Below are 26,120 nucleotides of genomic sequence, written 5' to 3' on the forward strand. Positions count from 1 at the left end.
ATGAAGCAAAAGAAGAAAAGGAAGCAGAAGATCCCATAAAGGCAAAATGTTTTACTATTGAGACCCAGTGATGTGGTTATGACAGAAACATCACAGACCTCTTGTGAAATGAAAGGCTGATGTTTTTCTTTCTCCTGCTGTGGGCTGTCTCTCTAACCTAGAGGTATGCTTAGGTAATGTTACTTAAATATTATCATTCACCACAGCTACCACAGTGCTGGCATCTAACATAGGACATTAAGGAGCAAAATACTCTACACTTTCACTGTGCTAGAGGGTCTCCAATACTCCCTGACGACAACAGAAACATGTGCATCAAGAGCAACCTCTGGCCATGGCAACATCTACTCCTTGGCTTTTTGCTGCCCTCCTCACTGAATCCTGAGTTCATGGCAAAGCAAGAGTCTTATTTCTGGGTTTCCTTGCCTGTATTGGATTGTATCAGAATTTGACATTAACTAAGAAGACACATGTCATCCAGAAAGGATGAGGACTTTCATACTGATTTATTATTATTATTAAGATTCTCAATACTTAAACAGCAGCTGTATTAATAAACAAAATACATGCTACTGAATAACAGCCTGCCACAGCTTCTTGTTTATCGAATAAGCTCTTCTCCCCATCAGAAGTCAAGCTAGCATAGTTCAGGAAGGCTTGAAAATATTCAGAAAGCACTCAACCAACATGCATAAAAATTTTTTAACTATAGAAAGGCCCAAGAAACATAGAATCCTTTTCTCTCAGCTACTGCAGAGTTAATAAAAAGTTATCATTAAAAAATCCTTTTTGACTGTGACAGACTTGAAGACCTGTCTTCTCTTAAGTTCTTTTCTTCTACTTTCTTATCCCTCTGCTTGATGCCATTAATCATATCACTCATGTTTGTGCTGAGTAGCACAGAAACAGCTATAGCTGCCCTCTTCACTGAAGTATACCTAAAATCAGCCCAAGAGTCTAACACCTTCCTTCATGCCAGGTATCAATTTATCTTATTTAGCTATAGAAGAAACAGATGTAGCTACTTGAAGATGCAATTGCTCAAAGCTTTGAAGATACCGGTGTTAGTCCAGATCAAAAGGGTGGGCCAAGGACTCAAGAGCACTTGCTACACCTCTCTTCTTTGGTAGGGATCACACTGGGTGTAGCACACAAAGGTGCACAGCATACCAAAATATTCCCCAAAGTTTGTGCTCATAGATGCAGACAACAACCCCAGAGAGGTAAACAAGTTACTCCAGGTACTTGAACAACTGCATAGCACAAACAGTTCTCTGAAAGAGATACCTCAAAGCACCTCAGAAAGATGCTGGCAAACATGAGTATTTCTCCAATCTATTTAATTTGGACACTGGAGTGGGTGAAGGGGAGAAAAACTGCTAGTTATGTATATGATTTCTTAGACTTTCCACCCATTTTTGGCTGGAATAAAACACAAAAACATGTTTCAAAGAATTCACATTACTAAACATTCTACAAACAATTTTCAGATGTCACAGTGAAGTTCTTACCTATTCAGTTTCCCAAGACCTACAGTGACCATCATGCATAGGAGTGTCCTATTCAAAATTATCAGAAAAAAAGTCTATTTGTAATCTGTAAGAATGAAAAATTACACTGAGCTTATATATATCCTGCTATTGCCTTACCTTTACAGATTTTGCAGCAACTGTGAGATAAGGGGATCTGTTGAGATTCTGGGCAGTTCAAAACTGTACAGCTATCTTTCGGAATACGCTGCATTTTGTGGTCCTGTTAAATTGAGGTAATTGATTAATACTGTGAGACAGGAAATAAAGAAAGTTATAACTTTAGTGGAGTTTCAGCATTATAATGCACAAAAAAAACCAGCCCAGGCCAAACTCCAGGTACCTTCAAAAACCATTTGAGAGGACAAAATAGCACGATAAAAGCATCAGGAATTCCCCTATACTCAAACTTTTTCAAGCAAGCAAAGGTGATACAACAACTCTCATGCTTCTCCTTTCTTAGCTGTCAAGTAACTTGCCTCAGAAGTTTCTCTTAGCATCATGCCTGAAAGAGTAACAATTATTTCTAAAAATCTGAAGCAGCAGATTCCAGAGACAAGGGTCCCCATAAAGAATACTCTAAAGAAGCTTCTTATTTATACAGCAAGTAAAATCAAACTTGAACATCTCTGATCTCACTGCTGTGGCAGTAACACTGAAGGAAACTAGCACTGAGTCCCTATTAGGAAAGAGAGAGTTTCTCAGCTAAGTTTGGATCAGGCATCTGGAAGTGCAGAATGCCACAAGATGGTATCTAGTATCTTCAGGCACTCGGTGCAGGTCACATGAAATCACTGCAGTATGGCCACACAAAATGCTTGCCTTAGCAACCTGGCTACCATGGGTGTACCACCTTTAGGCTCCCTCAGGCCATAAATAATGTGTCTTACAATGCTCTAATCATGATAGGGCAAAGAAAGAAAACAAGGCAAACAACAACATGCTCCTCAGAGGCATCTGCCTTACAATAAGCAATGTGGTTAAAATAAGACTTCAATGTACTCAAGACCCTGCATTTCTTCATGCAAGAAAAGCATCTAAAATAATGCATATGCCACTGTATGTATGTGTGTGCTATTATTATTATTATTGGTCTAGCATTTAATTTTAAATCCTCTTTAACTGTGAAATATAAAGATGAACATGAACACAATGGCCAGTATCAAAATTACTGCTCAAACTTTACCTTAGACAATCTTGACAGAGAAGCCAACCCTAATCTGATAATACAGTTAAGCAAACCAGCCACAGATGTGCTGTACACCAGAACAAACAAAACCCGTCAATCCCATAAGATAAATTAACCTTTGATAGAAATAACATCAATCAGGGAAGTCTGGATTTCATTTAATTCTTTTGTAAATTCTAATCTGGAAGATAATTTTTCATTCACTTATTTATTCAAACAGAAATATTACTCAAACAGAAAAGTGCATGCCTATAGCACACACAACTGCAGCAGCCAATAAAAACAAAACATGATGGTTCTAATTGCATCCAGACAAAAAGAAAAAATTCCATATATTGCCTTGATAACATCATTATAAGCCTTCAAGCTTGAAACCAGTACTTGTGCCAATCCTACTAATACCTCTTGACCTGAAGTCATTAATTATATCCTTTTATGAAAGCTCTGGTAGTAATAAAATAATGCCCATCTATGAATTCCTAAATGACCAACGAAGTTTACAGTACATGGATTTTCTGCTCTGAATTATCATTCATAAGGCCGTTCAGTCCTTGAAAAACCAACATTTCAATCAGCCAAAGCTGCTGCTTACTATTTCTACCGAGACAGTGAGACAACCTATGAGAAAACAAGTCTAATCAACAAAACACAGACTAGCCCAGCCAACAGAGGCATTTTTTTCATACAGTATCGCAACTGCCAGCTGCAAGAAACACAAGGCAATGTCACATCACTTTTGATGGTTCTTAATTATATCCATTGACTAATCATAGAATTCATGTCCTGGGTGTCATATTGAAAATATGAGCTTCAGAGCCCTAAAAAGCCTACAGCTGAATCCAAAATTATTTCGGGTCAGCTTCTCCTTGCCACTCTCAAAAGGGTTTCAAGCACCTACTGCAGGAATTAAGCTCATAAAGATTAAAATCAACAGTAGTTAGACAATGAGTTTCCAGTTCTTCTTTGTAAAATACACCTTTTAACAACTGTATGAAAATGTTTGTGATTCCAGAAACTGATCTGATGGACAGCTCCATGGCAAGAGGAGTTGCTTGCCTCTTTTTCTCTGCCCTAGAAATGTGCGTTCAGGTTTTCAATTCCACCCCGCAGCATGCAGCTCTCTAACCAGACAGGATTCTTCCCCATCCTCCCCAGACAGACAACACAAGACTCACTGCAGCAGTTTGTGTAATTCTCAACCCACAACTGTCCCTGGGGTATATTTTGCCATTAAAGTGTACTTGTGCCCTGAAGAGCAGCTCTGTTCAGGCAGCAGGGCAAGACTCAGCATCAGGTATGTTCTGTTTACAAACAAAAACCCCACCCCTACTCCATTTCCATTGCTAGAAATACCAGATACCTGGTGTACCAGCTCTTTTTCTTCCTTTTCCTCTAGCTTTTCCTCTAATATTGATCCTGAATTCCAAACTATGCCCCCATCACATTCGTGTATCTCTTACACCTGAGCATATAATTTTGAACAATAACACTGCAAATGGAAGCATAAGGTAGTCTGCTGCTGTTTTATTACTGATGATGGGGATGATACCTAGGGAAGAAAGAATGCTGTTTGACTGTCAAGCTGTATCATCAAAGTAAAGTAATGCAAAGTAAAGCTATGCAAAGTAAATTGATTTGCAAAAATTTGATGTGGAACTCAGACAAAATAAACACAGGACCTATTAGATGCCTTTTCTGTCACTTCCCAAGGTATATCTGTCTGTATTCCAAAAGTTTCTTTCAGTGGGACTTTGATATTTCTAACATGCAAGAATTTTTATTCCATCAAGAGTATTCTTACCTTGCACTCAAACAGAACACAGTCTCCTGAGCTTGAATACACAGTTTCTCTTTGCCCTTCAAAGTAGGTTCTGCCTTCAAATACACACACCGCTTCAGAGGAAAAAAACAAAACAAAACAAAACAACACAATGATTTTGTATAAATATGTTGGCACTCTGCTTATAGAACTGATACATTTTCTTAAAGATAACTGCATTTCAAAATGAAAAGACTGATTCAGCTGCAAGAATATTCTAAACCCATCTACAGGACTCTTGGATATCATAAGAAAAAAAAATTAGAGGAGAAAAAAACCCCACGAACTACTCAGAAAAGCAGACGTAAGTAGAAAGGTGAAGGATGTTGAAGCAATAGGGAGTACAGATAGCTACTGAGACAGCAGAAGAGACGTGTCTCGGGTCACACCAAGGAAGGTGACTGCCTGCAACACAGCTCGGGTGCACACGAAACTGGAGCTGTGAGAGCAGTGCCAGTGGCATTAATACATAATTAGTTTCTTGAAGAGGAATGTTGCATGATGAAGGGTGATCACTGAAGCCACATGTTTATTTGTTATCACAGTCCTTTGAAGTTTCATCACCCCACACGGTTATTTAAACATTATGGATTTGTATCTTGATTATCCCAGTTCTTTATCATTACTGCTGAGGCATATTGCAGTATATGAATTTTATTGCACAGTAACTGACTTTTTGTGACTTTTTTTTATCCCCCAACAAAAAAAGGATCAAATCTCCAATGATCAAATGACAGATGGATGTCACTAGGATTGGTGTTTGTTATACCATGGCCTGGTGCTGTTCCTGTGCCCTGGCACATACAACAGCATGCTGACACAGCTCATACTGGATTGCTCACCAAAATTCCTATTCAATATTTAAGACTTCCATAAAACATCCTCACAGCAAACAGTCTTGCTTTTTTGTTTTTTTAATGGGTCCATTACTGCAATTACATTATGCAAAATATAAAGGCTGAGTAACATAACTGCTAGGTACAGAAAATCAGATGTCTCTCTCTGTTGCTTAGGACACAGTCAAGGCTCATCAAGTAAGCATAATCATGAAATAACAGGAGTAGGTTACAACTTTTAAGTTCTAGATTACATGTTAGAGGTCTAATTTGCTAATCATTGATTTGGAGATGCAAATCAATTATACCTTCACAGAGAGATTTATCTATACTGTTTAAACAGACTGTGATTGGCAGACAAAAATATCTAAAAGTGCAAGACTTTTTATTGGTTTATTTATTCTTTTTAATTTTGAATATTTTTTTTAATTTTGAGTCACCTCTGGATTTACTTTTTTTACCTTTGAATTACAGCATTACTCCTGTTATTTTCTTTTCTACTTTATTTTTCTTTTTTAACTTGCAGCTCCTTCTTATTACTTTGTCAGCATGTAAAGTTTTGGAACTGATAATGAAAAAGAAGTGATGGGTACAGCAACAAAAACGGGTTTTTTGAAACTGAAAAATTTGAGTTATAATATCTTATAAAATATAAAGTATCTTGTGTGACTTAAGCATCCAAAACATTTTCAAGAATTGGTATCACAGCATGTTGCAACACTATAAATCCCATGAACTGCAGAATTTGCCGTCAGACTTAAGAAAGTACGGAAAAGAGCCATAGGTCAGAGGGGTAACAGAAAGTTTGTACAACATCCACAAAGAAAGGTGTATTGCGTTTGCATGGCCAAGCTTTGGTAGCAGAAGTGCTACAGGGGTGGCTTCTGTGAGAACCTGCAGAAGGTTACTCCATATCCAGCAGAGCCAATCCCTGGTGGCTCCAAAAATGGACATGCTGCTGGCCAAGGCTGGGCCAGTCAGAAATGGTGGCAACGCCTCTATGATAACAGATTTAAGAGGAAGAAAACCAAAAAGTTATTACACAGTTGTAATTGTGGCCAGAGAAGAGGAGAGTGAGAATATGTGAAGGGAACAACTCTGCAGACACCAAGGCCAGTGAAGAAGGAGAGGGAGGAGGTGCTCCAGGTATCAGAGATGAATTTCCCCCACAGACCATGGTGCAGACCATGGTGAAGCAGCTGTACCCCTAACAGTCCATGGAGGTCCATGGGGGTGCAGAGATCTACCTGCAGCCTGTGGAGGAGCCCCAGCCCAGAGCAGGTGGATGCCTGAGAGGAGGCTGTGAGAGAGAAGCCCATACCAAAGCAGCCTGTCTTTGAAGAACTGCACCCTGTGGAAGAGTGACCATGATGGTGTTTGGTGAGCAATCTCTCCCAGTCCTTATCTCGACTCACTAATCCTTTGTTACATTTTCTCTCCTCTGTACAGCTGTGGAGGGGAGTGAGAGAGCAGCTTTCGGGGGGTGCCTGGAGTCCAGCCAGGGTCAACCCACTGCACACAGAGTGTGTGACTCACAAGAGTCATAAAAGCTCAATACTGTGTCTCATTCCTCTCCCCGAAACAAGCTCTTCTAGAAGGAAGTAGATGAAAAAATTCTATATAAATCTTTCCAGGGACTAGCAGATCTTGAATCCCAGCAAGACAAGACAATTGTCCAGTCATACTTATCACCTCCTATGCATTATAGGCCATGACGCTAAACTGAAGTAGTCAAATATTAAGCCCTTTCCCTTGACCCATACATTTCAAGTTTCTAAGAACAACTACATGTGACAGGAAAAAATACAGTACAGCAGTGCCTGAGGATCACACAATGGCAATGAACTGTTAACACGTCCTCATGTTCCCAACAGGCAGACTATGACTGTTCACAGAAAAGGCAAAAGACATCAAAATCACTGTCATTCTATCTTAGAAGAAAATATGCTCCTGAAGCCAAAATATTCTCAACATATGAGGGAGACTACCCAGGTATCTTTAAAAAAACAAAAAAAACAAAGCAACAAACTACCTCAAGCATAGTCCACTGAATCTAGTCTTCTTACTAATAGCAACAAACCTGATTCTTCAAAGAAAAATAGAAAATAATATACACAGAAGAACTATGAAAAGAACACATCCAGCCTAGTGTGAAATAATAAAGCTATTTTTTTATTTCACCAACAGGCTTTGGAAGTCTTCACATATGAAACCATTCTAACGTAGTAATGCAGTATCACAAACGCTTTCAGGAAGAAAATCAGTTCTTCTCCATAAAGTCTTGGAAACAAGAAAAACTTAGAAATTCTGGGTCTGTGAGAGATGGCTCTGCCCAGACGGCCCTTAACCCTTTCCCACATATCTTCATGCACCCAAAGATTGTTTCTCAAAGGTTAAAACATGGCAGCAGAGTGCATGTTTCAAGACATTTGCCTGTGTGGGTGCCAGAAATTTCAAGCAGAGCTCACGCACCCACCTCCACAACCACAACACTTGGCCGTCATGCAGCTAAGAAAGTTATATCTCACCCACTGAACTGCCCTAAATAAACCATCCAAGCATTTTGGTGTGGCTTTGTCAGCAAGGTTATGAAGTCTCCAGGTATCAGGGACCTGTCTGTATAGAGTGACCAAACCATGCTTGAGAAAAGAGAGAAAACCCAACAAACAATAAATGCCAAATTAAAAAGAATTGTTGAAACTGAACTGAAAACCTGTTAAGCTGAATAATCTAAGCACAAGCTTAACCATGTCTTCTTACAGACTGCTGCTCTGACAACGTTCAAAAGGGGTATTTCTTCTTAAAGCCATCAAAATCAACACAACCTGCTACTTCTTTCCTACTAGTGTTCTCTAAAACATGAATGATTCCATCATATTTGGGTAGTTCTTTCCATTAAAAAGCAGCAAGAACTAAGGTATGTGCTGAAGCTTTAATTTGGAGCACTATCACTTGTTTTTTTTCTTCTCAACCATGCCAAAAACACACAGGCACTTCATCTACACCAGTACCACTGGCTCCATGTTTATTTATCATGACAGACTCCAGTGGGTTTAGCAATGGTGTAAGTTTACCAATGCACACTGTCTTTTCTTCTCCCAATACTGTCACAAATGCCTCTGTCTTTTTCCCGCTCTCTTGGCAGCCCACTCCTCTTCCACTGCCCACTGAGGAGGCATCCTGACAAACAGAAAATTTCCTGACAAACGGTAAAGGGCAGATTTGCATCAAGCTACCTGGAGGCTTCTAAAAACTTTTAAGATTGTCTGGTTAGGTGACTACTAAGCACACATGGAAAGATTTCTAGAAAGACAAATCTACTAACTTTTTTATGCACCACTTTCATCCTAAGACATTGGCACCCATGTCCCAGGCAGGGTGGAACAGAATGTTCCTCCTGCCTCTTGACAGCAACTGTCACAGCCAGGAAACATCCCATGATGGTGGTATTTCCCGTTTTTATTTTCCTTCAGAAATAAAGATGGTTCAGCAACATGAGCATCAGGACTAGCACTAGTTGGAAAAGTCCAGTGAAGATTTAATTTCTGCTTGGCTAGATGCTTCCCAGGATTACTTTGATTAGTTAGTGATTGGTATCTCTCTGGGGAAGCATATCATCCTTCATCTTCCTTTCATTCAATAGACTGAGTCACAGTCAAGACATTACCTGATGGTTAGTTGTTCCAGATCTTGATAGTTATTGCCTACGTAGGACTTCAGCTACAGCTGAATTACATCAACCATTTCCTCTTGCCATCAAATTTCCATATTCCCCCAGTACCTAAAATAATATACATTATTCAAAGCACAGGTTTCTAGGAAGATGAAACAGGAAGCCTACAAAACCTGCTTAGAAGTTTGACTACTCTTGATCTATTTGTATGCAGAAAGTGATCAAATATTACATTGGTAAGCATCTGTGTACACGGTCTAAGAAATTATTAGCAAGGTCTCCTTATATTTATGCAGATATAGTAATAATACAACTATCCTTTAGTATTATTTAACACATGATAATGACATGGAATCTTCTCCATGTTCTTCTTTCAGGAGCCCACTTGCTGTTGGGTTTGTTGAATGAATTATCAACAGTTTGTTAAACCATCCCTTCTCTTCCACAACCCTTTCTTCTTCCCACTGGCCTCCAAATGACATTTTCCTTTTGCATTATTTTAAATGTCCATGCAAAATCCATGGCCCAGCAAACTCCTGCCTTCTGTTCACTGAGTTCTCAGGATGTTACATAGTACATTTTCTCATTTCTGCATTTATCACCTTCACTGTTTAGATTGTGTATGCCTTCCCCTGAGGAATGCATACACAATGGTGGTATCTCAGCTGGTTTGGATTCAGACTTACCACCAATGGAAAGCAGAAAGTTTAGCCCATTGGTCAACTCCTCAAACCACTTTAATTTCTTGTATTCACAACTGTCCAATGAGTGGCAGATGGGACTTGCAGTTTTGAGAAATCTGTTGGTAATTATAAACGGACAACTTAACTCTGGAAATTAAGTCTATGTTGCTTCAGTCTTTGAGCACTTTTGTTGGTTGGTTGGCAGGGAGGAAACTCACACAAAATTATCTCACAGAAAAGCCCCCAAACCTGTCTCATTCCCTTAATGTTCCAACCTCCTCCTTGGAATCTCTTTGATTACATTTTCCACTGCTCAGAGACGAAGGCTTAGGCATTGTGTAAGTCCCATTAATCCTACTTTGCAAGCTTACATAGCGCAAAACCACAGTGTGGCTTTATCCTTAGAAGTACACACAGACATAATCGTCACCTTTCCTGAATTTCTTTCTCTTGATAGCCACACCATTACTAGGCACATCTCTCACCCCTTGCTCATTTATCTTTGCAGGGAGTTGGGCATTATTTCTTTTTTGTTCATTTTCTGGAAAGCACAAATTCCTCTGTTACTGCAGTCACTGAGGATGCAGACTTACTTTATTTCATACCATCTCCCTCAACAATTCAAAATTATTCCAAATTTCAAGCTGAAAAATATATTGTGAATTTTTCCAGTCAATCACTGCTGAAAAGCTGCATATATCTGCTTCTGCTTCCTTAGCTGAAAAATTTATTTGAAATTTTATCATGACAAGGAACCAATTACTATTCGTGTCTTATTTCTCATTAGCTGGAAAAGCTAAACGTTCCTATTACATTTAAAACACAAAGTCATTGTTCTACATTAGTCTTAGAACCACTGAAGAGTATCTATGGTGCGACACACCTCCAACAACACAAACAGGCTGTTTAGTCACATTGACACGGAGTCAATCTGAAATCCTAAATCCCCTCCCCTCCCTCTCATATTTCCTGTATTTCCATCAACTGCTACCAGGAAATTACATAATTCATCTGTTCTACGTGTTGCTGTTGAGAAGTCTTCTATAGAATTCAAATGAATCCCAGAATGCAGCTCCTTGAGTCATCCTTAAAGACTAAAAAGTAATCTGAGCACTGAAAAAGCACATGAAAACACGACTAAAAACTCTATTGATAGAAGTTCAGCTGAGGAAAATAGACCTAACAGATGAGTAAAACTTCCAAAGTAGGCTGTCAGACAGGGAGTCTGGGAAAGAGGCTGCAGCCATTCAAAGCCAATGGACACTAATTGCACAAAGGGAGGTGTCTCTTGGTAAGCAAAGATCCAATCTGGACAATGTGTTTCATGTCATCTTCTCTTAAAAAGGGCATTACTGCAATCCACAATGCAACTTTAGCTTGGTTAAACAGAGCAGCCAAAACAGTTCTACAGATAGACATGCAAAACTTGGGCTTTAGTGCAATGGACCATATTCTGCTTGTTAAAGAGAACTGGAGTATTTTGGACTATAAACATAGGATTTTAAAAACTTGAGCATGACTAACGTGATCAAAATGCCCACCCATTTTATGGCAATTTCACTATGTTGACCATCCAATACTCAAGTAACTTTCACAGCAAAATGTGAAACTATAAAATCAAACACCAAGACAAAAGCCTTAGAGGGTGTCAGGAGAAGAAAAGCAATTGAGTTAATATTAATTAAATGACAACCGTATTACAATTATATTAAAGGTTTAAAAATAGCACAACAGTCTGACAGACCAAGAGAACTCCAGTGCAAATATTACAGGCCTACATAATCCCCATAAAGGTGGGATTAGACATTATCTGATAGATTCCTTATGTCAGCTATCCGCAACAGCCGTGACATAGCTGTATTAAGTGAAGGTGCAAACAGATATTTTATCAACTGCTGACAGCTACTAATAACAGGGAAATTTCTACTTTGTTCCACCTTCTCTCAGCTGGACTGCTGGGCTAGTTGTAAAAGATACTTTTCCAAAAACTTTGTTAAGAGAAAAATAGCGGAGTTTAGAAAACTAGACACCTCCCTAGAGCACTTTATACTTCAAGACATGCTTAAACTCACCCATACACCCATCAGAATGCCTCAAGTCACAGGCATACATATGCAAGATGAAATTAACTGATTAGGACTGAGTATTGAGAATTTATGAAATTAATGAAAAACTGCTATAGACTTGAACACTTTTGAGTCAGTATTTTGAAATCTATGAGAGCTAAACAGATTATCACCAACCAGCATTACTTTACTACATAAAAAGAAGGTTGTGTTGTCCACTGCCTAAGTTAAAACCATCCATGGACATGACATGGGAAGATACACATTTGCTCCTGCAGCTGCTCTTAAAGGGTGTTACTGGTAATCCACTCCACAGAGACTTCAAACAGATGGTGGAAGGGAAATAAAATAATACATTTTATTCATTAGGATATTTTGCTCAGATTTGCCACGAAAATAAAAGAGAGTGCACCAATTATGCATAATTTTAAAAGACACATTTTTGCATGTGACTACTGAGATGGTGACTTTCTGCAGCTTTGTGGACACAAATCAAGTGAACAATGTTCAGTAAAAGGCAAGCGCCTCTGAGCAGCAGCATTTTCCCAGATTTTGACAGTACTAAAAATGATCCTAAGCAAACTACAAAACTACAAGCTCCACCTCAATATAGTAAAACTGGCATTTATTAGGGTGAAAAAAACTTGGAAGTGATATTTCCACGCTCCCAAGTCAAAGGTTCTACACAGCTTCTGCTCCAAAAATTTATAGCTACTTCCAACAGTTATGTGGGTTTTTGGTCAACAGCTTGCTGTATTATTTAAGTACTCACAGGCTACACCCATATTTAAGCAACTATCAGGGACACTACAGATGCTTCCATTCTCAGACTCTCCTTGGTCCAGAACAGTTTCCACAGATGTTTTAGCTAGAAATTCTGCACTGTGACTTTGCTGCACACACCTCCCTAGTGAAGGCACAGCATCGTGTGACCTGGCATCCATCTCACTGTATTTATTTTCCTCTCAGATCCAAGTGCTTTCACTTCTACAAACGGCAACCCCTGGTTAAGTTGGCTGTTACAGCAATACTCACGTTTGCCTTCTTGGCACAGGCCAGTCTAATGTACTTAGACATTCCCAGGAGTGGAGCACCACATCTATTGCTGTTGTTAAACCTCACTTCTTTCAAAGGACCTGCATCTAGCTCTGTACAATAACTGACAAAGTTTCATGCTCCCAACTCCTCTTCCATCCACTTCTGTTACCACATAAGGAATCTACCAATCCTTCCACCCCCTCCCTTCAGCCAGAATGACAGGATTAGTTGGCATAATCACAAACACTCCAGAGAACTGTATTTAACATTCTTAAGCTAAGTCCTTAGCATTAGTGCAGCAAAACGTTTTTAACACAGAGGTGTAAACACATTTTTGGAAATCGTGATTAAAACTGGTTATGTGAATTGGCTTTCTAAATTTTTTATATACTCAGTCTCAACATTCATTATCAAATAACATTTAACCAAAAACTAACATTAAAAAAAAATCAGGTATTACCAATAGTTTTGGAAATTTTCAAAAGTCAACTTTAAAAAGAAACCTATGTACATCTAACATGCTGTTTCTCAAGGCTCCTAGAAGTTACTATTACCCATTGTGCATTCCCAAACGATACAATACTTCATGTCTAAAGTCAGTTCAGAATTTGAAATAATTAAAAATTTAAAAGTAGCTGGAGCAGATGTTCACAGATTCTGCTATGTCACAGCTAATTTCTCCCAAATGCATCTGTTCATACGCTGATGCATCACGGAAAAACCATAAGCTGGAGTTCATAGCAACTGTTAATGTAACTACTACATTTTTTCTTTGGGAACTACATCAGTGAAAGAAAGCCTTACAGTCGCTAGTAATTAAAAAAAAAATCATATTTGTTAATACTCCTATTGTCCTTAGGAGGACCTTTCCAGACACACTTCACACCCAGTGCTACTAGGTATGTTTATCTATATGGAGCTTATTCAACTCCAACTGAGCTTTGGCTGCAGCAATTTTCTCCCAACAGTGGCAAACAGCATCTCTGTACTCCTCCCATGTCACCTGACCTTGCTTCCACTGGGCATAGACCTTCCTTTTTTGCCTTAGCTCCAAAAGAAGATCCCTTTTCAGCCAAGCCAACCTTTTGCCTCATCATGCTTGACTTCCAACATTCTGGAATTGCTCCTGTGCTCTTAAAAGAGGGTGTTTAAAAAGTGACTAGCACTGATAGAACCAGTGATTCCCCAAGGATGTGATTCCTTTAGCGATTTATATGTCTATTTTAATTTTCTACTTCTAAAATGTATTCATGTCCTCCCATGTTTCTTCACAGCAACTCACCAACAGAATACTGCAAAATTAGTAAAATGAAAAATGGGTGGTTAGACGCTTACATCGTACTACCAACTCTATTCCTCCAGAGTCACAGAAGACAATGGACAACATTTAAGCATTCTGAAGTCATATGCTACTACTATTAAGAATGCTGTCTGAGAAATTCACAACAACCATATGCAAGACTTATCTCTTCTATGCTATACTCAGATTTGATTTCTCATTTAGCTGCCTTGAGGATCTACAAAGGTTTCTAGATAAAAGCATGATGAAAACATCTACGAAACAAAGTCCCCCTTTACATGCCTGTAAAATTTGCCGAGAGAGAAATAATGCACTTTAGTCAATATGAATATAACCTAAAGAAACATCTTAGGGAAATAATATCTGAATTTACATGTCTTTGTCAAAGTAATAACAACATAGGGAGAAGCATGCCTGTTCATCTTCCCTACCTTCAAAGGATTTGAAGTGCTCACTCACTAGAAAAAACAGATATGTGCTATTTTCCAGATGAGTCAAGCATATTTACTTGCTTTGATTTCAAGATGCGGGAAAAAAAAATCTTACAACTGAAACCAGGTGTTTTCTGTCCCACTTTACTGCATCAAACAATAATGTCACTGTAATTCTAACACTACTATATATGTATACACTAGACATCAGAAAAAAAGCAAGCCTAATAATATCTTCAAATTTTATTCATCTTTAAGAAAAAAATTTCTAGATGTAAAATAATGTTAAGAGATTTTAACCAAATGTCACAAGTTAAATGAAATCTGGGAAGACAGTCAAAATTATACTTGAAAATAATTTAAAACAAGAAGAGGAGGACCAGAATTTTCATCTGCAATCAGAAACTTACACAAATAATTTCAGCAAGTAGAAGGTGAAAATACACTAGTCAGCTACCCTGTAGAGAAAGGCTTAGGATGGTCAACCACCCTTCCAAATAAATGACCAGGGCTTTCTTCTTTGTGGAAACTGGTACCAAATAAAAACCCCCCGAAAATGCAAAAATTAGTAAAAATTCTCTGTATCAGCAGAGAGGCGGAACAGAGATAAAGAAACACCACAGACACAGTCCTGTGACTGGTACAGTGACAAAAGCAAATTGCAGAAACTCTTCAAATAAAGAGGACTGCAATGATGTTTTTGAAGGCAACAGATGAGGAAAGCAGGATAAAGGTCTGTTACACCATATCTGCCAAGATTTTCATTTTAAAGTTGTGTCTCACATGGAACTAAGTGACCATTATTTGAAGCTGAACACATTTTATGAGCTGACAGATGTAGAAACAGTGATCCATAACAGCCTGGAGGTCTATACATCCCACTTCAGATAGCTGCAAGCAGTGGTTAAGAGAAGTAAACCAAGCAACAGATGGTTTAATTCCCTACATGTTTCCCCTGAAAAAATGTCAAATTTCTGCAGTCCAAAAGACTGAAAGCCACTGGTTTAAATCATTATCTTCACAAAAAGACAAATAAAGGGTAACAGTATACATCATTTTATATTAATCTCACTGAATCAACTTCATTCATATTTTACCATCCCTTCCAGGGGAAATAAGATCACATTATTGACAGTTTTGTGGTGGGTTTTCTTCCAATAATTTATTTATTGAGTTCCAGCCTTCACAACCTTCCCATTTTTCCATTTCACAGACACAGGCAATGTCAAAAAACTGTATGCACGCCTTCTTGTACACTCCCATATCTCCTACCAGTGTCTCCCCTAGCACAGCTTTCCATCCAAACAATCCTTGTCAATCCTGTTCTGAATAAGAGTATGTCAGGTGCAAACTGGTCTTTGCAAAACTGTACAGGCCAAGACTCTCATTTGCTTGGTTGGCTGGGTTTTGCAGAGCCTTTACTCTATCCAGCTCCATCAGTACTCTCTCCCTCCACCTGGTTACTTTTCTGTGACTTTGTCCAAAACCTGCAGTTCTGGGGTTTTCAGCTAAGGCAAACTTCTCTTTTTTTCACAGCACATACCCATTGAAGACGTTTGCTACTGATACTATAGGTATTTCCACGATCTACATAATAAAAGGTCCAGGCAAAAACTAGAACATCAGCTACAAGCTGCTGTTTTGGCAATGTACTTCTGGTTGTGGGACAAAAAAAAAAAACAAAAACAAACAAACAAAAAAAAAAACACACCAGCAACTCCCCTCACCTTAACCCTAAAACAAAGCAATAAAAAACCCCACCATGACTCCCCCCAAAAAAACAAAACAAATAAAAAAAGAGCCCCATAGACCAATGATGCATGTATAGAGTGACATAAGCACATTACTAGTGAGAACAAACATATTGAAATCAACACCCAGGCATGTGAATGCTCACACATCTTAGATGATTTCTGTAATTATAAATAGAACCAGGATTTTTTTAATTATTATTTCATACTGACCTAAGTGAATTCTGGTGAAATCAGCATTACTAAAGTTAGGGTACCAACTTACTAGAAACTGGAACGCTACCAATCTGTCCACTCCCATCTGTCTGAAAGCAAATATATTCATATCTAGCATATGTTAATGTTTTATTTGCACTGGAAATAAACTAAAATAATAATATGCTGCAGGTGTTTTGTATTTTATTAACTCCCTGGTAAGAATATAATGAAAAAGGAATGGAAAAGATTAGCTCTTTTTCCACAAGAACTCAACAAAAACAGGTTATAAGGAGTGCAGAGCATGGCCTACAGCAAAATTCTCCATGTAAAAAAATATTTTTAATTCTCTACCAATAAAATTACCAATATTATGTTTCCAATTTCTTCTTTAGTGCAGATTGCTACATATCCAGTATAATGCATTTTAATGAATAAGGATTTTCTTAAGCATACTTTATTTTATTATTCACTCCTCAGGCACAAAGTAAGACTAACACAAGATGACTTTACCATTAACTGGAGTTCTCCTCATATACTGATACATTGCCTCCAGATCTAGAGTCTTCTAGTGGAGTTCCACAATGCATGGGGTCCAGAATAGCTAAAAGGCTGCTCACCTAGGAGGGTGCCACACTTTGAGGCATATAAAGTCTGAGGCAAGCAAAGGCACTGACTCCCCAAATCCTCCTTTGCTAACAAGGAACAATGAAATTCAAAGGACATGGGGAAGGGGGAAAGGAAACATAGGAGCAAAATATTCTGAGAGCTGTAAGCTCTATTTCAATTTACTGTAAGCTATATTTCAATTTATAGAGAACAACAGACACACAGGGAATGGGTTTCCTTCTCAGAGGGGAATTGCAAGTCAAAAGACTCCCTGTTTTCCTTCCGATGAGGAATACTGCCCAGCTTACAAAGAACAAAGGTCACCTGAGACTACATGCTCAGCAGCAAAAATCCCCTAACAATTCTGTCATTGGCTATTTAACAGATATAAACCAAATATTGCTATGGTATACGAGTAGTTTGAAAGTTTCTACAGCTTTACAATGGAAAATATAGCAGAGATTGAGAACCTTGGGTCAAGGGTTAGACTGGCCCTGCCTACCAAAGCCAAGGGGATTCCTTCCATTTTCTTCAGCTGGCTTTCAGCACAGGAAAGCCCCCCAAACATTCTTAAAGAGTCTCCGTTTCTTGAGATGTTAGACATCCCAGAGAAGTGAAGGCCCTGAGGAGATCTTCCCAAAGTGTGTAAACTCCTGATGGAAGGGAATGAAGAAGACAGGCTGCTCTCAATGGTGCCCAGCAACAGGACAAGGGGCAATGGGCACAAATCAGAACACATAAAAATCCATTTGGACTCAAGAAAATACTTTGTTACTGTGACGGAGCACTGGCACAGGTTGCCCAGGGAGGTTGTGGAGTCTCCATCTGTGTAGATATTCAAAAGCCGCAGTTCTGGGCAGCCTGCTTGAGATGGCCCTGCTTGAGCAAAAGGGTTGGACCAGGAGACCTCCAAAGGTCCCTTCCTACCTCAGCCCTTTTGTGAGACTCTGACATTGTAGGAGCTATGCTGGATTCACAAATGACACGTGCATCAAGTAGGCTTTTCTATTATAGCTCTGTGAATCTAAAACATCTCCTGATTTTATCAGCCTACATGAGTTCAAGGACATGGTTTTTTCTCTTGTAGAAGTACTTAATTAGAAAAATTATTTGTGTCCTATTTCTAAATGAATATGAATACTGACTCTCTTTTGAAGTCACAACAAGTAATAAAATGGTTTAAGCAGTCAGTAAAGTACAATGTAATTCATCTCAGTAGTACAAGTGGGTATATAATACTTTTTATCTGTCATTCCAATGCAGTACTATCATCATACGTTATTCAAAAGCCTAAAAAATAAGGTTGATGTGAATTATTTCCACACAGAAAATCCAGAAAGTAGAGGCTGAATGGACACTGTTCTGCTAAATAACATTCAGAAGTTCTGCATGCTGACTACAGGAGGTTATAGCAAATAACACAGCTCTAAACAATCCAGTGCTGGCTATAGCTCAAGTATCTTCTAATACTATTCTGAAGTAGGCTAATTTATCTGAATTTTCATATTAAAAAGAAACCTCAATAGAATGGAATTTATGCTCTTATGTTCTTTAAAAAGCCACATATAAATATTTAAAATCAAAAAGCAACTATTTTTTGTATTAACCAGAAAGTTGCTTCTCCTTTATATTCTAAAGTGCGCATTTTTTAAAAAACTATGATAAATGAGAAATCATTGTTTGACTGCTGAAAACTGCCTCTTCTTCCTCCAGTATTGATGCCTGCTGGCTGCCCACAGCCCTCAGACTCATGGCATGTTCCAGACAGCCTGCTGGAGATGCTGGAGATGCTCTTCCATTTCCCTTCCCATTTACTGCAAGAATAAGATGACCTGTTCAGTTAGCGACTAATCCTGTCATTCAATCACTTCTCCAAGCTGCAGCCTCTTCTCTGTGCCACAATGAATGCAGAAGCTTCTCCTGCACTCAGCTGAACAAGGCAGGGGCTGGCATCCCACTTTGCTACTGATGGAGTCACCTAGGGCTAGAGGATGAAAGCCCATACAAAAAAGTGGCAATTTTGTAAAAAGATGGAACTCAGTAAACAACACAGGCTTAAGTCCACAATGCTCCTTCAAACCACCTGAATAAATTATGAATTTCAGAGTAAGTTTAACCAATATTCCTTAAGTTTCTAGATAAAAATTTTGCACTCTTGCTGGTCAATTGCTACTGCAAAGGAGAAGCAAATGGGCTTTCACAGCTCCTTCTCTGTGTCAGTAGGCTACAAGTGCTGGAGCTGGCAGAAGAGTGTCTAGCTTTGGGGGAAAAATGAGTGCATTATGAAGAACAAGAGGGGAAATGCCTTTAATTTTAATCATAAAATTAAAAGTTTCTGCAAGATAGCAAGACAGATCACTGCATCAGAAATCCATGCATGTTATTAAGAGCTACAATGTCCATATTTGTGTTTTAATTATTTTGTTAAAAAATCCTTCCCGAGTTATAGAACCCCTTTACACACTCTCTCTCCACACCTGCTACCACCAGAACTGTGAGCTGATCCAGTACAACCCTATGCTTCTCACAGTTGCTTAAAATACTTGTTTGTGGATTTGGCTACAATGCACCAGAAACCTATCAAATATCCTGTCTCAGAAAAAAACCAAACAAACAGGTATATGGAAAAATCACAGCCTGCAGATTTGAGCATAATGGCTCAGATTTTAACCTCTACTGGAATCTGTTGGGATGGATTTAAATAGTTTGTGATTAGTATCTGCAGTGTCACTGTGAGGAGGAGAGTGATGAGGAGAGAGCAATTTATTCCTGGAAATCAGTCTTTATTACTGCACCAGATACTGGCACAAATATCACTTCTGGTCTTATAAAAACAAAATCCAGCTAGTTTGTTAAAAACACACTAGTTCCATTTAAAAAAGAATGCATATAGCTTTTAGAGGTGATGCCTTAGTGTTAACACACTATCTAATAATAACATTACCATAATAAGATCTGCTGACCAAGCACCAATTGTCTCAGCTGCTAAGATATTGGCAGTCCTTCCACAATTCACTTAAAATAAATGAACCCATCCTTGTACTTCTCAAGCCAAGTCTGTGGTCTAAAGCAATATTTATAGGGTCAGTAGTGAAGCTTAATCTCTCCACGATTTGTATTGGGGCCTATCACCACACAAAGCATTTGTCTCTGCAGAGGAGAAAAAAATTTAATGATTTGCACATACCTCCTCAGAATGCTTTAAAATTGCAATGAGCATAGAAAAAGTAGTCTCTGCCTTCCAGCTCCAAACAATTCTCCACAGGAAGCTCCCAATGAACTAAGATGTATTCTATGGTAGCTGGACTGAATTTTACATTGTCTGCAGCTGAAACATATATCCAACACACTGGCCCATTCATCTGCCCTGGAAGATTGCTGCTTCTTTTAACCCATTACAGCTAATAGAAAACACAGTGATAATTTGCATGCATTGCCATTCCTCATGCTACCAGCATCGACCTTCACACAAGACAAAACAGTACAAGTTGTCTGAATGGCCTCAAACAAAGGTATGGAGTTAGGAGAGAAGGTCAGGGTTTGGTTTTTTGTTTGTTTTGTGGCTTTCTTCTTTTGGCTCACAAAAAGAAACAAAGTCAAAGCAATATTGGTTTAAAAAACAAAATCTAAACCATTCCTTACTAAGTGTTCTTCCCTGAACTAAACATTTAAGAAAAACATGAAGAGTCAGTTGTGCTGAAATTTCCAAAGTGTTGAAAATGTCATCAAACAAGACATAACAAAGCTTCATTGTCCAAAATGTAAATGCTGGATTGGGCTGAAATTTAATCCCTAGGATTTGGCAGTGTGGGAAAATCTCTTAGCATAACAGTTTAATGCCAGAACCAGGCTTGAAAATCCAGCACTTTACATTCCTATTTTACCCACCTGATATACATCACAGTAACTGATGTAAGATAAGTCTCACAACTTCAGCTGTCTAAAAGTTCAGTATATAATCTAATCACCTGGGCTCTGTATCCAACCTATGAAAGGAGATGCCCACTTCCAGAAAGTAACTAATTCCATCCCTTCCAGCCCCTCAAAGCACCAAGTGCCTTCTGGAGGTGCCAGTCTCTTCAGCTGGTTATCAAGAGAGCCAAATTGGTGATGTCCACAACTAGTAAATGAAACACAACAGGTAAACGAAACAGCAAATGACAACAGGCTTGAAAACACTTGGTTATGGCATGTAACTCTCCCTGCAGGTTGAGTGTTAGCACACATCACAGCACCATGTCAGCCTGTACCAGCCAAGCTGCTCTGAAGCAGTGCCAGGGACAAGCTGGGGGTACAGCCCTGATGAGAGGCCATTCCCAGTCAACCATCTGGATGCAGATAATCTGCTGGGAGTGGGAAAGGAAAAGAGAGCCACAAGTGCCACAGGACTGTGCCTTATTTTATTTGCTAGTATATGTGAAGCAACTTCAGATTGTATTCCCAAATTCTACATGCCTAAAGCCATGCAGAATGACTCCATCCTCAGTCACTGAGGGGTAATAAAATTTTTTTAAAAACCAAACAAAATAAAACAAAAATTCCAGAAAGCCTGATTGCTGGTCACTGAAAGAGCCTGAAGTGCTGTCTTCTTAATTCTTCTCTGCCAGCTGTCACTAAATCCAATCTCACTCTTGATTTTTAGTGACTTTGTTTTAACACCACCAAAAGAAAGGAAGAAGTGTGGAAGGAAGCACATAGCCCTGGGGGAGCGAGACTCAGCCACAAGGCTCCAGCAGCTGTCACTGCCTGGGCACCACTCAAACAACAGTCTGGCAGAAACAACCCATCATCTGGTATGAGATAACATAAACACCAGGAAGGAAACATCAATATCCATACATGTTCTGTCTTGAAACAAATACAAAATCCAGCTAAAGAACAGTCTATCAGGCATTATTTTTTCTCAGCAGTTATGATTGCTTGTCCAAACCCAAGGATATGGCTCCATGAGCAACACCCCCTAATTAGCTGTTTTCCCAATTATAAGCCATCTGTGTTCACTCTATATTATCTAGTCTGAAGCTACATCCTTTGCTGTTGTTCTAAGCATTGAAAACAATTAAGTTATTCTCAGAACCTGTCCAAATGGAGCAACACAGCTTTGATGCCTCTAGCAAGAGCCAACTTCACCGAGCACGCTGACCTCCATCAGCTCAGACCCTGACCTGAAGACACCAAGACAGAATACAGCTGGCACATGTATATGAACTCAGAGACAACTTAGCATTTCCACCAAAATGGCCTGGAGAATAAGTGAGAGTCTTGCAGCCTCCATTGCCTCTAACTTCCACTCTTTCACTGGAATTAACTACCTTGTCAATGCGACTCCAATTTACATTCTCTGTCCTTTGGTTCCCAGAATTGAGCCACTTTAAAAATTCTGTGATTTATTTTAAAAGTCACTTTAAATAACCTAGATGAAATTAGGAAAAAAATTTCAAAAGCCATTTTTATTTATATTTTCTCATCTAATTATTTTTCTGGTAGTTTGTCAAGAAAGTAGTATGTGTGCATGTTAGTTCTAAATTTAATTATGTACTGGCATCAAATTAGCAACGCTGAAAGCTAAGACACTGATAATATTAAGAATATCAAACAGGAAATACTAGAGTAAACATCAGTGTGCTGTACCAGAACTGCATCTTAATTCGAAGAAGTATCAATGCTCTATAACAAGGTCTGTGTCCATATGCTCATTCACATTTCTTGACTTTTGTCAAGACTCCCAATAAAAACAACTTTGGAAGAAGTCATATGATGTGAGTGCTTCCCCATTAACATCTGGATGGAGAATTCCCAACTCAATGGACAGGCAGTACATTACAAAAACATACTTCAGAGGATCAGGTTTTCAAATTCTGCCACCACAGTCAGTGATTCAAACAGCCTGAAATAGAGCCTGGAACGTCACACTTCTCACCTCCCTGAATTACGAGCTCCCTGAGTCATCTAATATGCATGGAAATTCTGTGCAGTTGGTTAAAAAAAAGTATTTGAATTCTTATTTCCTCTTAATTAGAATTAATCTACTTGAGTAAGTTAATAAGGTTTCATAAGAAAGGATGGTTTGTGTAACTTCTACCACAATTAAATATTAATAAACTCCTGTGGGAGCTAGATCAATGGAGTACAAAACGTCTTCCGGAATTTTATCTTACAACATGTCATTTTAACCAGTTATGTATTTCTCTATACTCCGTAAGAAGTTTTATACAGCAGTAGAACAGTGATGAAACCACAGAGAAAAATCTCAACATTTACAGAATAAAGAAGTGTGTGCATCTCATGCTCAATTTCAAAAATGGATTCTACCATAGTCTGAAATAACTAACCATAACATACGGAATATACATACATAATCAATCTGAAATACTATATATAGTCCATCTAGATTGTGATTAACCTAAAATTCCCCTTCTCTGGCCCTATTTGCAACAAAATTGAAATGCTATAAAACGTAATCATGTATCCAATCCTAAATGACAATATTAAATCACCTTTTTCCATTTTTCCTTTAATTCTTTTACGACCTTTTCTAGGTGTCTGGGTTTTGCTGGGTTCTTCTTTTCTCTTCTCTTAACTACAGAAAAGAATTCTTCTTTTCTCTTCTCTTAACTACAGAAGAAGAATCATAAATCTGAACCTCCATTTCTAAGCTCTATAACATAAGGTTGGTAGTACACTCTTCTTGTGATAAAGGTGTTGGAGACAGTGGTCAAAAAACACACCAGGCAATTGTTCTTGAATTTCTAGCAGTTTGGTCTAAAACATAGATAATGAAAGCCTACAGAAAGCTTTATAAGTGACTTTTTTTTCTTTATAAATTTTGATAATAAATATCTGTGCTAAATAAAAATAACATAACTAAAATGAAACTAAAATGTCCCCACATTAAATATTAAAACCTTCTGGTTATCAATTTCCCAGAACACTTCAGAGAAGTCTAAGCTCCCCAGTTCCACAACCCAGCTATTTAATGACCAGTTCTTCCACTGACATATTTACAGAAAGGTTCATATTCTTTAAGATTTCAAAGCACTCATTAGCAAGAGGCACAACAGTAAAACTTACATTGGCATTCCTTGCAGCACTTGCCATCCACATAGGCCAGGGCAGATTTAAGTGGACAGTCAGCAAGGGGGCAAATCAAAGCCTCGCACTGCACAGTACCGTTCTAGGAGAATAAGAGGTGCTTAACTGGTAGTTTTATTTAGCAATAGCAGAGATGTTCTCAAACACAGGAACTTGAAAATCTATTTTTAAATGCAATGAACTTTCTAACAACATCCAAAAAAGACAGTTTAACGTGGGTCTTTTAATAACTACAAGAACAGAAAGCATTTCTTCAGAATGTCACACACACAATCTTTTTAAATGAATGATGTTCTCTTTGAGATGATAATGATCAATTTTTTTTTAGAGGCAAATCTATTTGGAGGCAAAACATTCTGCCAATCAGCAAAAAACTGACAGATTACTGTGAAATAACAACGGCACAGAACAATACTCTGCTTTCTGATTTTATGGCAGAGACAATATCTAAAAGGTAGTAATATTATAGCTGTGAGAAAAATCCAGGTCAAAAATATGTAATGAATTTAACACTAAATTCAAAGAATTTTAGACATTTATCAGCCAGATTTTATACCATAAAATACTAAAAGCAAAATGAATATCCCTTCAGAAATATAAAGGTCAAAAAAATACTAAGCTTAAAGAGACCCTTTTAGCAAATTACAGATAGCAACAAATCAATCCAAGGTGCAGTACAGACAACAAAAGCCCTTTCACCAATTTCTAATGGCCTTTGGATTAAGCATTTAATGAGTTCAAATGGAATGAAAGAGTTTTTTTACATGAATGGACAATAATACAGATGCCCTAGTTTGGTACCTGAAAGGATACTTGAAATCACATCTGGAGATGTGCTACCTTTGGGAATCTTCCATCCACTAAATCTTTTTCATTTGTAATATAACAAAGCTTGCACATGACCCTGACATTTTACTTTTTATTACTTATTGAGATGTAACCAAAGGCAACCAAAGGAAATCAGACACAAGGGATCTATTAAATCATTTACTATGAAAAAGGCTGTGTTTATAGTGACAAAAGGCAAGGAATTAGAATTCCAGAGAAACTGTTTGCAACTCGGTGCAAGGGAATAACATGATAGCTAAGTATATTGCCTAGCACCTGCATAAGGTGACATGAAATACAGGAGCTACACATGCTAGCAATGCTGAAAACATAGGAAAATACATCTATTAATACTATTCCTTAGATTTAGAACAGATGTTAAAGCTCTTTGTTGTTAGTACCTAGCATACATCTGAAAGTTCTCATTTTTTGTCTCAATAAAACTAATCAGAGGAAACACTGGAGTTCCTGACTCTCCACTCAAACCATAGCCATACCATGCAAGTGCAGTTCTTACAGCCATCCGTCCAGGATTCAAACTCTCTGTAGGTTGTGCCTTTCATTGTGCAGGTTCTTTCACAGTAGCACTGATCCAACTTGTTCATCCTCTGCTCAGCTTGAGACAACTGTATTTACAGTTCACAAAAATGTTTTGAATTTTTAAGTGGCTTCCACATTAGTAAAAACACAATTCAAACTTTTCCCCCTTATCATCAAGTACACAGATGAGAGAATACATTCAGGAAAATGCAGTCAGAGACAATAAAACTACTATTGTTAAATACAACATGATTAAACCACCATTCAGAGACAGAAATTAAGAAGTAAGATACAATGCAGTTCATCTTTCTCATCATCATGACATCAGGGACGTCATGAAACAAAATGAGCAGGTCAAGATGGGTACAGCTCCTGATTTCTCATCTTTGTTTTGTGAACTGATCAAGAATCTTGCTCTACATAAAGTACTTGCAGATAGAGAGCCAAATGAAAATAAAACTCAGAAGCGACACTAGCAGTTTTTTCTGCATTTCAGCCAAGCATTTTTAACGTTAGTGTATCAAAGCATCCAGATAACAGC

The 26,120-nt window shown here is 38.3% G+C and overlaps 1 protein-coding gene across 1 annotated transcript in view; it reads right to left on the reverse strand.

Annotated features, from left to right (window-relative positions):
• Positions 1-26,120, reverse strand: part of NELL2 (neural EGFL like 2) — a 120,801-nt gene that overhangs the window by 79,855 nt on the left and 14,826 nt on the right. Inside the window, exons 6-9 of the mRNA XM_017733156.1 lie at positions 25,537-25,665; positions 24,191-24,293; positions 4,520-4,611; positions 1,650-1,752 (exon numbers count right to left, since the gene is read on the reverse strand). Coding sequence (XP_017588645.1) covers positions 1,650-1,752; positions 4,520-4,611; positions 24,191-24,293; positions 25,537-25,665 — 427 coding nt within the window. The remainder of the gene's footprint in view (positions 1-1,649; positions 1,753-4,519; positions 4,612-24,190; positions 24,294-25,536; positions 25,666-26,120) is intronic.

The sequence above is a fragment of the Corvus brachyrhynchos genome, unplaced genomic scaffold, assembly GCF_000691975.1.
Source record: "Corvus brachyrhynchos isolate BGI_N302 unplaced genomic scaffold, ASM69197v1 scaffold32, whole genome shotgun sequence".
Classification (NCBI taxonomy): domain Eukaryota; kingdom Metazoa; phylum Chordata; class Aves; order Passeriformes; family Corvidae; genus Corvus; species Corvus brachyrhynchos.